The 13,218-nt window shown below is 40.4% G+C and overlaps 1 protein-coding gene across 9 annotated transcripts in view; it reads left to right on the top strand.

The window, feature by feature from the left end:
* Window positions 1-13,218, top strand: part of FMNL2 (formin like 2) — a 333,194-nt gene that overhangs the window by 292,632 nt on the left and 27,344 nt on the right. For all 9 annotated transcript variants that reach the window (XR_008711915.1, XM_055572551.1, XM_055572544.1 and 6 more), the window contains exons 10-13: window positions 2,756-2,830; window positions 7,327-7,437; window positions 10,233-10,382; window positions 12,359-12,460. Coding sequence is in view for 8 of the 9 variants with exons in the window: in XM_055572551.1 (XP_055428526.1) it covers window positions 2,756-2,830; window positions 7,327-7,437; window positions 10,233-10,382; window positions 12,359-12,460 (438 nt within the window). In the remaining variant the exon portion in view is untranslated. The remainder of the gene's footprint in view (window positions 1-2,755; window positions 2,831-7,326; window positions 7,438-10,232; window positions 10,383-12,358; window positions 12,461-13,218) is intronic.

The raw sequence follows: 13,218 nt of genomic DNA, 5'->3' as shown, positions 1-13,218 counted from the left end.
TGCCCTCCTAGGAATTGTCTTCATCATCACTCTTCACTGAAGTTGCTGCCTCTCCTGGTTCAGTGAGTGCTGAGCTGCTCAACAGAGCATTGATCACACCTGCTTCTCAGGAAAGCTGGCAGGTGTCCCCACATCCTGAACCACCTTTCTTCCTTTCTTCTGTCACTGCATGTTACTGAGTCCAAGTTTGCTCTGCTCACCACACGATAGGCTAATGAATCCGAGAGATGAGGTGTTGCAGCAAGGAATACGACTTTATTCAGAAAGCCGGCTGACCAAGAAGATGGCAGACTAATGTCTCAGCATAACCAACTTGTTGGGGTCTGGATGCCAGGTTCTTTTATGGATCAGAGATGGGGAGGGAGGTGAGCAAACAAAGTAAACAGCCATTAATCTTGAGGGTATCTCCTAGAATGGCAGCCTCAGGCAGGGGGATGTGTTAGTTCCTTCCTTCCTCCCATCTACAGGTGGACAGGGTTCTGAACAAAGGCACTTTAACAGTCAGGCAGAAAGGCAGGATTCTCTAAGGCAGGCCATTGTGTATGGTTATAACAAAAGCAATGGAGACCAAGTCAAAGAAATAGTTCCAGCGTGGAGTCAGAGTGGACTTCTCCCTGCAACATATCCACCTCCCAAAACAGATGAAAGTAAACTGTCCTGCTGGGAAGCAGGTTCTTATGTTGAGGTTTCTCTTAATGAAAATTCAAGTTGTAAGGCTGACTTTTTCTATACCAAGTCTTGCAAGTTTTTACCAACTGGGCTTTCTTTGCAGGCTAGTTACACTTGTGTCTTTGAGCACAGGATGTGACTGATGTCCTGGTCTAGGGAGCTGATCCTGCACTTCCATATCCCCTTCAATAAGCCTTAGTTTCCCAGAACTTGTGGCATATGCTCTAGAGAGTCTGGTGGGCCCCAGGGCAGAATGTGACTTCTTTTAAATCTCTGGTTCTCAGCCTTTGGAGAGCATCAGAATGGTCTGTAGTACTTTTCAAATGTACCCACCCAAGTCACGCCAGCCTTGCCTGGGCCTCCTGATTCGGGCTTTCTAGGGTGGGAATGGACACACATGTATGTCTTTTAAAGGTTTCACTTTAAACTCTCCCTTCTGGAGCCTGCTTCTCTTCATTCTGACCCAGCCCATGCACTGTTCCTCTGTCTTCTGTAATTATTTTTTGTTAAAGTGGGTGTAGATAAATGGGGAGTTATCATTGGAATATAGTAAACTGTGGTCTAGTCTATTGAGAAAATTAACTCACTATGAGAATAGAAGTTTTTCAGAGGGGAGGGAGTCTACTGAGTGTTCCTAGCACACAGTTAAGGCACAGGAACCACTAGTAAAGATTAACCCTTGTCCCTGTTTACAGAGGTCTGAAAGGTTCTTGTTTTATTGTAAAACATCATGGAGAGCAATAGTAGATCATTCACTGTTTCATTAAGAATATTTTAACATAATATCTTGTTTATCCTCTTTTCAGTGCAATTCAGCAAATATTGAGAATTTACAACATTCTTAGCACTGTTCTAGATGCTGAGGATAGAGTAGGGAGCACAACATAAAATTCCTGCCTTCACTGGACACACTCTTCACCAAAGTGTGTGTGTGTGGGTGTGGGTGTGTGTGTGTACATGTGTCAAATTTAACATGACAGAATTAAATGGGTGCATTATAGCATTATGAAATGTCATTTTAGGAGAAATCTTTAGGATTGGCCTGATTATTTCTAAGATCACAAAGGGAATCAGAAAACTAAGCATGTGAAACCTGAATTAAATTCACAAAATATTAATACCAAAGACTGTCTTACTGTCAACAAGGAACCCATGGGTGTTCAGGTTGTGATTTTCTGAAAGTGTAAGGAAATAAACTAGTGGATTTAGTACTTTGCTCCAAAAACAAAAAGGCAGACAAAGACACTGAAAGAGTTAAAGCTCATCTTTTGATTTTGGGCACAAGTCTCTGGGTTGTTGTCATTTGGTACAAATCTTTCTTTGACTGTGTTTTTAGCTCCATGTTTTTAATTCCCTGTATATGTAGAATACCTTGGGACTTTGGAGTTCACAGTATTTTATCTGCTTATTTCACCTGTTCAGCAGAAGCATTCATTTGAGCTGAATGCATGTATTTCAGGCCTCTGGAGTGCTGCTTCACAAATGACTGCAAAATTCTGTCCTCATCTTGAAGGAATTAGATAGCTTCCCAAAATTTTATGTTATAGTTTATGCTTAAAATTATTATGACAGAAATAAAACCAATATTGTAAAGAAATCATCAATCAATTAAAAATAAATAAAAATAATTATTAGGCATGTTAGACATGATATACACATTTTGAATCTGCTTCTCAATGAATTTAAATACAAAATTATGAAAAATATGTTAGCATGTCTGTTTCAAAAGCACTTTTGTAAAAAGGAAAAGTGTGGTCATTTTTTTAAAAACCATAACCAACATTCTGGGATTGTGAATGCCAGCTAAAAAGATGGGTGCAACAAAAAAAGTGACCAGTGAAAGAAGAGCACATTTGGTTTGGATTTTAAGCCATGAAGAGAACATGTAAGAGAAACGGAGGATGAGCTTTGGTGCTGGCTCATGTTGCTGCTTGTGCATTAAAACAGGAGAGAAGTAAATAGCGTGTGAGAGGGGGGGGATAAAATAGATGTTCTGGAAATAATTATTAGTGCTAAAATTTCTGCATCTGATTTCGGAGTGCTCACGTTTGGAATTTCACATGCACAATGATAATGTGTGTTTCAGGTTTGTGGAGAAAAACAACGCTTTGAGAAGCTGATGGAACATTTCAGGAATGAGGACAATAACATAGATTTTATGGTGAGTTATTTCAGTACTACATTCAATAAAGCCAACTCAGATTTAGCAGTTATTTCTTAAATCCACTTACATTTATATATTATATATATGTATGTATTATAATGTTACAAAGGATAGGAAACAGTTTTATACGCTATAGATTCAAATTTGACTTGCTGTCTTCATCTGTATTTGACCTTTATGGCATTTCTCTCCAGGTTTTTTTTTTTTTTTTTCTATCATAAAGGCCAAAAGTATTTATTGGTTACAGTGCTTTTGTTGACCCTTGAACAATGCAGGGGCTTGGGGGCTCCAACTCTCCCCACAGTGGGAAAACCTCTTGTTAACTTACAGTGGTTATGTGGTTACTCTGGTTACGTGGTTTCACATCTGCAGGTTCAACCAACTGTGGGTCACGCAGTACCTAGTCTTCGTTATTGAAAAAAATTTGACCTGCACAGTTCAAACGCATCTTGTTCAAGAATCAACTGTGTTTATAGCATAAAGGGGGAAGCCATGCATTTGTGAAAAGAAAGTTAACAGTTGGCGCAAATGCCTGCAGGAGCCAGCTTGAGCAGTCAATGGTGGTGATGGTTTAGTCACTAAGTTATGTCCGACTCTTGTGACCCCATGGACTGTAGCCCACCAGGCTCCTCTGTCCATGGGATTTTCCAGGCAAGAATACCGCAGTGGATTGCCATTTCCTTCTCCACGGGATTTTCCCCACCCAGGGATTGAACCCAGGTCTCCTGCCCTGCAGGGAGAGTCTTTACCGACTGAGCTACCAGGGAAGCCCTGAGAAGTCAATAGTGCTGCATAAGAATCCTTAAAGTAGAAACTGGGAGTGTTGGACCATTGTGCCTTTTGCAGACCCCATCCAGTGGCCTTCTCCAGACTGCTCTCCAAGACTGAAGTGCTTTGATTTGTAGGCCTGGTAGTATATATCCCCAAATGAACACATAGCAGTGATTTTGTGTTTTCCTCCCTTGATTACCAGCTCTAGTAATTCTTCGAGGGTGCAATGGTATTGCACCTCTCCTTAGCGGGGTAAATCGCTTGTAAGAACATGTGATTCAGCATCATAACTGTCTTCCTCAGGGACAAAAAGCAAAAGATTCTGAGCACCTCTGAATCTGTGTACCTAAGTCTTAATCCTGGACTGAAAGTAGACTCCACTGTAGAGGATTTCCAGAGCCAGGTTACCCCCGAGTATACCCAGGTCTGCTTTCTTTGACCCAGTCTATTTGACCTCAGGATCTTCTGGACCCCAGGAGTTCCTTTACTGGGGCTTAATTTCCTAGATCCCGTCTAGCCTGGAGCAGATAGCCTGTTCACTTCTTCTGTTGTCAAGTTTTCCAAAACCTGTGCTTACGATGCTAGGCGGTTTTCATTTGAATTGCTTCAGTGGTTATAAAACATGGACTGTAGTTTTGTAGATTTCTAACCCTTTTTATCTGAAAGATGTTTTCTGGGTCCTCAAATTTCATATGCATCCTAATCCTTGGCCCTTTCCCAAAACAGTATTGGTTGAAGTCTTTTATAGAGGTTTTCTGCTCCATAAAGCATATGTATATATACTTTTAAAAAAGGTAAAAAAATAAATTTGAAACAAGGAATACTTTTACATTGACTTTTTAAGTTCTTGTTTGGATTTTTGTTGGAGTGTTTAAGGCCCTGGTGACAAAAATGTAAAGAAGCCGTGCCCTTGCTCACATGACCAGGTTCTTTCCTCTGCCTTCGTAGGAGGAATTTGTTCATTCCTTTAGAGTTGAGGTTGCCAACTGGAAGCTCCAGGCTGAAGTCAGCATACATACAGACTTGTGAGTTTAGTCTGACAGTGATGTCCTTCCATTAAAAGTATTGGAAATTGGGCCTAAAAATACAGATTTGTAGATTTTCTTGAGACTTAATAAGTTCTGGTAATGTGTGGTCCCTGTTCTTACAGAGTATAAGCTGCTGGTGCCAAGTAGTCCCTATTCCTTAAGTCTGAAGGCAACCGTGCCAGTTTGTCATGGTCCACACCATTCCTTACTGTATTACACATGACCCACTTCACTCATTTATCATACATACCAGGTCCCTCTGCCATTTGAGTTTCTACTGAAATTATAAATGGTGTTAAGCCCTTTAGAACACCTGCACTGTTGACAAATGAGAGCGTATTTCCTGTCGGTTCATTTATGCATGTATATATATGCATTAGGAGTCTTATTTAGATGCTGCTAGTATATCAGTACTGTGTGCTCAATTCATGTGCCATCTAGCAAAGAGTTGCCTCTTAGGCATATCATAACACTCAACAGATCATTTAGACCTGCTTTCAGAAGAGTAACAGAAAAATGCCAAAATCCGGCCATATTTTTTTTCCAGATAATAGGCTTTTCATAAACTGTCTTGGGAATGCAATTAAGTTGCCAAACCTCCCAAACAACATATTCCCTTAAAACATAATATAAATGCTTCAGATGTTGCACAAGACCTTTCTAAGTATTTTTTGGTGGGCAAAAGAAAACAAAAGTGACAAAATTAGCACTTGAAGTAATTTTTTGTAGTAAATCACAACAGAGTCCTGTGTAACCTAGAGAGCCGACACTTCTTCCACAGATACCCAGTGGATAACATATACTCAAAGAAGAATCTAACTTGATAAACAATACTTGAAACAAGGTAAAGGAAGAAGGGCTTGGGGAAGAGAGGAAGGGTGAAGCAGTTTGCAGAGTAAATGTGAATCTGGATCCCACTGTCACACCTCCTTTCTAGTCTCTGGGTGGTTATAGAGGGAGAGCATCAGAGAGAGATTTTCCCCGTAAATAAACTGACTGTCCCTACCTAAAAATAAAATAGCTACGTTAAACTCTGTTTCTGTTGTTTACTAAACTGGGGACAGGTTTTCTCTGTGGCAGTTCAGAGCCACTGATGCAGTTGTGGGAAGAAAGTAGCAAATCCAAGACTTTTATGGAATAGAAACTGGTTAGTTGTTTTAAATGGAAAAATGAATCAGAAGTTCTGTTGCTCTTTTGTTGGTGTGGTGGGTTCCCCAGTACAGTTTTAGAAGAGATTACCTTGTGATTGCATATGATTTAAATGTTCTTCATTGTAATAATTGTCCCTTTTTTACAGTGTACCTGTAATAACTTAGGTTGTTCTATATGCCTATAAGACTTTTTAAAAATACCTTTACTGAGATGTAACTGGGCCTTACTTGGTGGCTTGGAAGGTAAAAAATCTGCTGCAGTGCAGAAGACCTGGGTTTGATCCCTGAGTCAGGAAGATTCCCTGGAGAAGGGAATGGTAACCCACCCCAGTATTCTTGCTTGGGTAATCCATGGACAGAGGAGCCTGGCGGGCTACAGTCCATGAGGTTGCAAAGGGTTGGACACAACTGAGATATAACTAACATACCATCCAAGTTACACATCTGAAGTGTGCAGTTCAGTGTATTTTTAGTATATTCCTAGGGTTGTACCATCATGACTGCAATCTAAAGTAGGACATTTTGTTGCCCTGCAAAGAATTTCTGTTACAACTAGTGGTTATTTTTCCCACCCCAAGTCCTAGGCAACTATTAACCTACTGTCTATCTACACATGTTCCCATTCTGAATATTTCACATGAATGGAATCATAATGTACATAGTCTTTTGTATCTGGCTTTTTTTTTTTTCCCTTAGCACAGTGTTTTCAAGTTCACTCATGTTGTAGCACGTGTAGGACTTTATTTTTTCATTGTTGTATAATATTCTACTCTATGCATATATCACATTTTAAAAATCCATCCATCCATGGACATTGGGATTTTTTTGTTTCCCCTGCTTTTTAGTTATTATGAATAATGCTACTGTGGCCATTTGTGTACCCATTTTTATCTGGATATATTTTTTCATTTCTCTTGATTATGTATCTTGAAGTGGGATTGCTGGGTAACACAGTAACTCTGAATAACATGTAGAACAACTGTCAACCTTTTCAAAGTGGCTGCTTGACAGTACTTTATATCCCCATCAGCAATGGATGAGGGTTCCAGTTTTTTCATGTTTTGTCAACACTTGTTATTCTCTTATTGATTACAGCCATCTTAGGGGATATGAAGGGATATCTTATTGTGGTACTACTATTCATTTTTGCACATTAAAAATTTTTTTCATTGAAAAAACTTCTTTTTAAATTAATTAGTTTATTTTTAATTAGAGTGTAGTTGCTTTATAATGTGTTACTTTCTGCTATACAGTGTGGATCAGCTATATGTATACATATACCCTCTTCTTCTTGAGCCTCCATTCCACCCTTCTAGGTCATCATGTAGCATCAAAGTGAGCTCCCCATGCTATACAGGGACTTTTGTATTTTTAAAAATTGTAAATTTTTTTTTATTGTAAAATATTTCTAAAGATCCAGTGAAACAAAGGAAAAGCAAATTGGTAAATGAGCTTAGATTTGTGAAATTGAAAATATATGCCTATGATTATGCTGAGAAAATGAGTTTGGACCTCTTCTAACTTGTTGGCAATTTTATTTCAGGTGGCCTCTATGCAGTTTATTAATATTGTAGTCCACTCAGTAGAAGACATGAATTTCAGAGTTCACCTCCAATATGAATTTACCAAATTAGGCCTGGACGAATACTTGGATGTAAGTATAGCTGTTAAGCTTTGGTTCTAAGATGAGACTTGATTTATGATGGACCCTCAAAGATGCACTTCCATTATGACCAAAGATCACCTAAGGCTCTATGCAGTCAGGTGTTGTAGTGTGAGTTAAAGGAACCCGTCTGAGCAATGTGATCTGTCAGGGAAGCTGGATCCATGCAGGTCTCCTGGGACCTGACACTGTCTTCTGCCAATAGCATTTAGTATCTCCTGGAACCTTGGTGCAGCTGTCCTCTGCTTTTGAGCTCTGCCTGGGTCAAGTCTTGCTGCACCCTTCATCAGGTCTGTTGGGCACTGTGTGCTCTTAGTTACTCTAGGGACTCCATCTGGGCAGGGGGAGTCAAATGAAGGCTACCATAAAGTGATGAATAAATGCTTAGAGCATCAAAAAATAATGAGGAAATGGACACTAGAGACTTCCTTGTGTAGCTGTTAAATTCTGCTTTATGTGTTTGTGGCTTTAGAAATTCTGCTTTTAGTTCTTAGGAGAAGAGAGAGCTAAAGTTTCTCTTTTTCTTGCTCCCTTGCAGAAGTGCTTAGCTGGTTCCCTGAAATTCTTCCCCTTAGGAACAAAGTTGATGTGAAAATCATAAATAGACTTAAGTAACTGTGTGTACACAGATGTCCTTTGACACTTAGGCAGTTTTGTTTTCCCTTCTGCTTAAGGAATGATTCACCTGAATTTGAAAGACTGCTGGCGATAGGGCAAGAATTTTTGACCTCCGTTTCAAGGCTGTTTCTAGAAATGAAGAAAATAGAAGTAATTCCCTTGGACATCTCCAGATGGAGAGTTCATTGTTGTTAAGGGTGAAGCCAGAGAACTACACTGATGGTACCCTCAGTTTATTGAAAGGTGGAATCGCTGAGTTGGTTTCTCTTGAGCTCATGGCCTTATTTCTCAGACCAGCTAGGCTGCCCTTGAGTAGACTGGCCTAATGTTGTCTAAAGACTCCATTCAGGTTTGTTGTTGTTGCGTTGCTCAGTCATGTCCAACTCTTTGTGACCCCATGGACTGCAGCACACCAGGCTCCCCTGTCCTTGACCATCTCCTGGGGTTTGCTCAAACTCATATGCATTGAGTTGATGATGCCATCCAAATATATTATACTCTGTCACCCCTCCTCCTCCTGCCTTCAATTTTCTCATCGGGTCTTTTCCAGTTAGTCAGCTCTAAGCATCAGGTGGCCAAAGTATTGGAGCTTCACCTTCAGCATCAGTCCTTCCAATGAATATTTAGGATTAATTTCCTTTAGGATTGACTGGTTTGGTCTCCTTGCTGTCCAAGGGTCTTTCAAATGTCTTCTTCAGCACCACAGTTCGAAAGCATCAATTCTGCATCACTCAGCTTTCTTTATGGTCCAACTCTCACATCCGTACATGACTACTCAGGTGGAGCTATGAAAGATTTCCATTGAAAAGTTTGTTTACATTTCTTTCCTGTTAAAGACCCACTAATATATTTGACAGCACATTGTATTCAATAGTTTTTTCCTGCTTTGAACTATGGTTCGTCTATTCTCTTTCTCTGCATTCTCTGAGAGTAGCAATATTGTGAAAGTTGGGTGTATTCCTAATGGTGTTTTGGGTTCAGTTTTGTGATGGCTGCACAGAGCTCATTTCAGGCTACAGAATATGACAGGTAGTGACATCAGCACCTGTTACTCACTGTGAATCTTGTGAAGAATCCCACTAAGCTGCTGCTTCATTTCTTTTCTAGACTTTGCCCTTATTCAGAAATTTTTTTCTTTTTGTAAACTAAGATAGAACATATTCTCTTTGAGACAGCTAAGATGTAGAATTCTAGATTAGACCCAGGATAAAAATCCATTTTCCTGAGACTTTATTTGTAGAGCAGAATTCCTCCTAAAAGTGTAAGATTATTTCCAAAACTGTTTCTCTAACTTCCTGGCTTGTTGGTACTGAACCTTGATAGAAAGAAGTGGTTATAAGAGTAACATAAGCATATAATAAATGCTTCATTAGTTTACAAAAACCCAGCCTTGAAATTCACCATTATCTGTTCAGTAACTGTCTACTGGCATCATCCATGTGCCAGATATTATTGTAACCACTCACTTGCTCCCTAGGGAGAGACATGAATTATAGTACTTGTAAAAAAGATGGACTGATTTATTACTCGACCTCTAATTTTACCTTAGAGCTGGTTGACTTCTTTTGGGATGCCTGACCCTAGAATGCTGAGAATGGCAGAACGCTTCCTAATCTGTGCTTTGGGAGCCATGAGCTTCTCATGTTGGGCAAGTGTCTTAGTCATCTAATTATGGAGGATATGTTCAAGCAATTGGTGCCAAAATAGTCCCCAAGGCTAAGATACTCTATCAGTGTCTTTCCTGCCTCCCAATCTCACCCCCAACCAGAACTATCATCACTACCCAGGCAAGATACCACCCAGTCTAATCTCTTCTACCACACAGACATCCCTTGGGGTTTATGTTACTTGTGACTGATGTTCCCTTATGATTTTTCTATTATCTTGATTTCACCTGCATCAAAAATGTTTTAGGTTGAAATATATCTGCATGGGAAATCTATCTAAGGAAGGATTAGAGGGAAATGTGTGTATATTTGGGAGAGGGTAAGCTCCAGAAAGTAATCTGATGATACCCTCTTAGATGATTACTCCAGAGTTCTCTTAAGGAGGATGAGATAGAAAACCCTCTCTTGGAAGGAACAAACAAAAATATGTAGGCTGTTGGGTAACTATGTTCTATTTGACAATTATGCTAACACCATGTTCTCTTGCATTTTGCTTTGTAGAAGCTGAAGCACACGGAGAGTGACAAATTGCAGGTACAGATTCAGGCTTACCTGGACAACGTGTTTGATGTGGGAGCTCTTCTGGAAGATGCTGAAACCAAGAATGCAGCCTTGGAGAGGGTGGAGGAACTGGAAGAAAACATCTCTCATGTAACTACCTCTCAGAAAAGGAAAAATGGCTAATGTTTTGGCTAGGTGCAAAACAGAATAGATGTTAGCTTTTATGGCTTTTATGACAGCAAACAGAAGGATGTGGAGTCTAGGAATGAGCTGTAACTTGAGCTAGAAAGCAACCTGAAGCCATTCTGGGCTCTTTCAAAGAAGGCAGGTGTGTTACTTACAACTAAGTGAAACTCACTGCCTTGCCTTCATTCACTGCTCAGTTTTCTGCTGCATCCAGATTTCCCTTTTAGTTATGAGCACAGAAGCATTACAGGATAGTGTTAAAAAAAAAAAAAAAGAAGATTGGCATTACCTGGGAGGAAATGCAACTCAAACGTTTTGGTTTGGTGAAGTATTTTCTTCTGAACATGAGTACCTTGTACCAAACGTGTCCATGCAAGCCATGGACAGGCTGATCCAGTGACCTTATGATGTGGGTCTTCACTTTCCTGCCTCATGGGTCCTTAGGTTCTAAATAGGTTCATCACAACAGTAGCATTTTCAAGGAAATCAGCAAATTTTCCCACATACCTATTTCTTTCAAGGAGTGTCCCCTCAGTATAATGAACAGGAATATGGTACTTCTTGAAAACCCAAACACTGTGAAGACCAGATTCTTTTGCTGAATTCTGATCGAAAGTGCCCTTGATTGTGAAATGAATTGTGTCTCTTTGGAGAGATGTGGTTTTTCCTCTCTGAACAGTCCATTTATTTTCCCCTGCATTTCCTAGTGTGTCTTCATATGTGTGTGCTCCATGTCATTCCCTCTTCCCCATCTGTCTGAAAAGGGGAATTTTCATGGCCAAGTTGCCAAAACCCCTCCCTTTATTAAGTGCTGTGCTGACTCAGTTGGCACCTGCTCAGGAAGAGAATTTACAGGCTCTTCCTTTTTCTTTTTTTCTTTTTGTCTCTTCTCTTAAAATATGTATTGGTTTGGTCAAAAAGTTTGTTTGGGTTTTTCCGTAAGATGTTCCAGGAAAACCCAAACGAACTTTTTGACCACCCCAATCTTGTATTCTTAACCTGGTCAGCAGTAAATCTCCACTCTCCCTCATCATCATTCCTCTCTGATTTTCTTTACTTGTTATTATTCTCAGTGAGATGTAAGGAATCAGAAGTCACCCAGTTTTAGAGCCTTATGTAGTAACTGTTTCATTGATGGCTCATCCCATCTTTCTCTGAAGCCTCGGCCAGCACTGCATGACCCTACTTAAATAACCTGCTATTGTAGTAACCACCTGTTTATTTGAACTACCCCTCCAAAATGACTTTTATTATTGAAATTCCCCAGTGACTCAGTGGGTAAAGAATCTGCCTGCCATGCAGGAGACACAGGAGACATGTATTCAGTCCCTGGGTTTGGAAGATCCTCTGGAGAAGGAAATGGCAACCCACTCCAGTATTCTTGCCTGGAGAATCCCATGGACAGAAGAGCCTGGTGGGCTACAGTCCATCGGGTCACAAAGAGTCAGACACAACTGAGCAACTAAGCATGTCAAAAATGTCTTTTATTTTGGGGATAATTTAGGTCAAAACAAGCAGTGGTATTTTTTCAACCGATAACTCAACAGAACCAACTTTTCCCAGTCAACAGTTTTCAGAACCTTTTGCCTAATAGCCCTTTCTTAGGGAGGGAAAGGTGACCAGTCCACCTCCCTCACCCACTATTCTCTGCCCTTGCTGGCCCCTGCAGAAATGGAGATATTGACACATTATGTATGTGGAAGCACTAAGGAGCTGACACATGAGTTTTGTTAAGGGTCCTTTGTAAATGAATTCCTGTTAGAAACAAGTTTGTATTCAGGCCCATGTTATAAATATTAACAATTTCAGAAAACGACTTGGGGTACACGTGCAGGACTCTGAAGGGCACCTCATGTCTCTGAGCTCCGCTTTCTGAAAACCGATGACCTGGTCAGAATGATCCTGTGTCATGACACATCTTTCCTTTCGAAACTTGACAGTTGTCGGAAAAACTGCAGGATACAGAGAATGAAGCCATGTCTAAGATTGTGGAACTGGAAAAGCAGCTCATGCAGAGGAACAAGGAGCTGGATGTTGTTCGAGTAAGTGTGATGGTGGCAGCTGCCCCAGATGGGCATTGTGGGGAGCCAGCTCTGGCTTTAGCCCAGTAGACAGAACCCAGATATGGTCATGGGCTTCCCAGGTGGCACTAGTGGTAAAGAACCTGCCTGCCAATGCAGGAGACATGGGTACAGTTCCTGGGTTGGAAAGATCCCCAGGAGAAGGAAATGGCAACCCACTCCATTATTCTTGCCTGGAGAATCCCATGGACAAGGGAGCCTGGTGGGCTACAGTCCACAGGGTTGCAAAGAGTCGCATATGACTGAAGCGACTTAGCACGCACACGTACATGGTCATGGCAGAGGGATGCCTGGATGTAGCATATTTACTGGAAGCATTTCAGAGGTGAAACTTGAAAGTAACTCATAGTGAGAGTATGTCTTCATATGTGTGTGCAGTCAGATACTAGGGGTTCACTAGTTCCTTATCACAGGTTTTGGGAGCAACAATATTTTCCCATCTGGACAAGTCTGAGTGGATTCTGTGGATCACCCATTTGGTTGAAAAGAAAAACAGCATGGATTTAATTCATGCCACTTATTTATTTTTATTAGACCTTGAACTTCTTTGTATTTCTTTGCTTCTGCTTGAAACCAGATTTGGTGGTTGCCTTGGAAACAGTGAAATCACAACACAGGCAAGACCTCCTGGCATTTACCAAAAAAGAAAAAGAGAGAAAGAAAAAAGGCAAAAGTAAAATCAATCCATTTTATTATCAGATAATCCCAGCTATTTTGCT

Source organism: Bubalus kerabau, chromosome 3, assembly GCF_029407905.1.
Source record: "Bubalus kerabau isolate K-KA32 ecotype Philippines breed swamp buffalo chromosome 3, PCC_UOA_SB_1v2, whole genome shotgun sequence".
NCBI lineage: Eukaryota > Metazoa > Chordata > Mammalia > Artiodactyla > Bovidae > Bubalus > Bubalus kerabau.
This window is presented reverse-complemented; position numbering and strand designations above follow the sequence as displayed.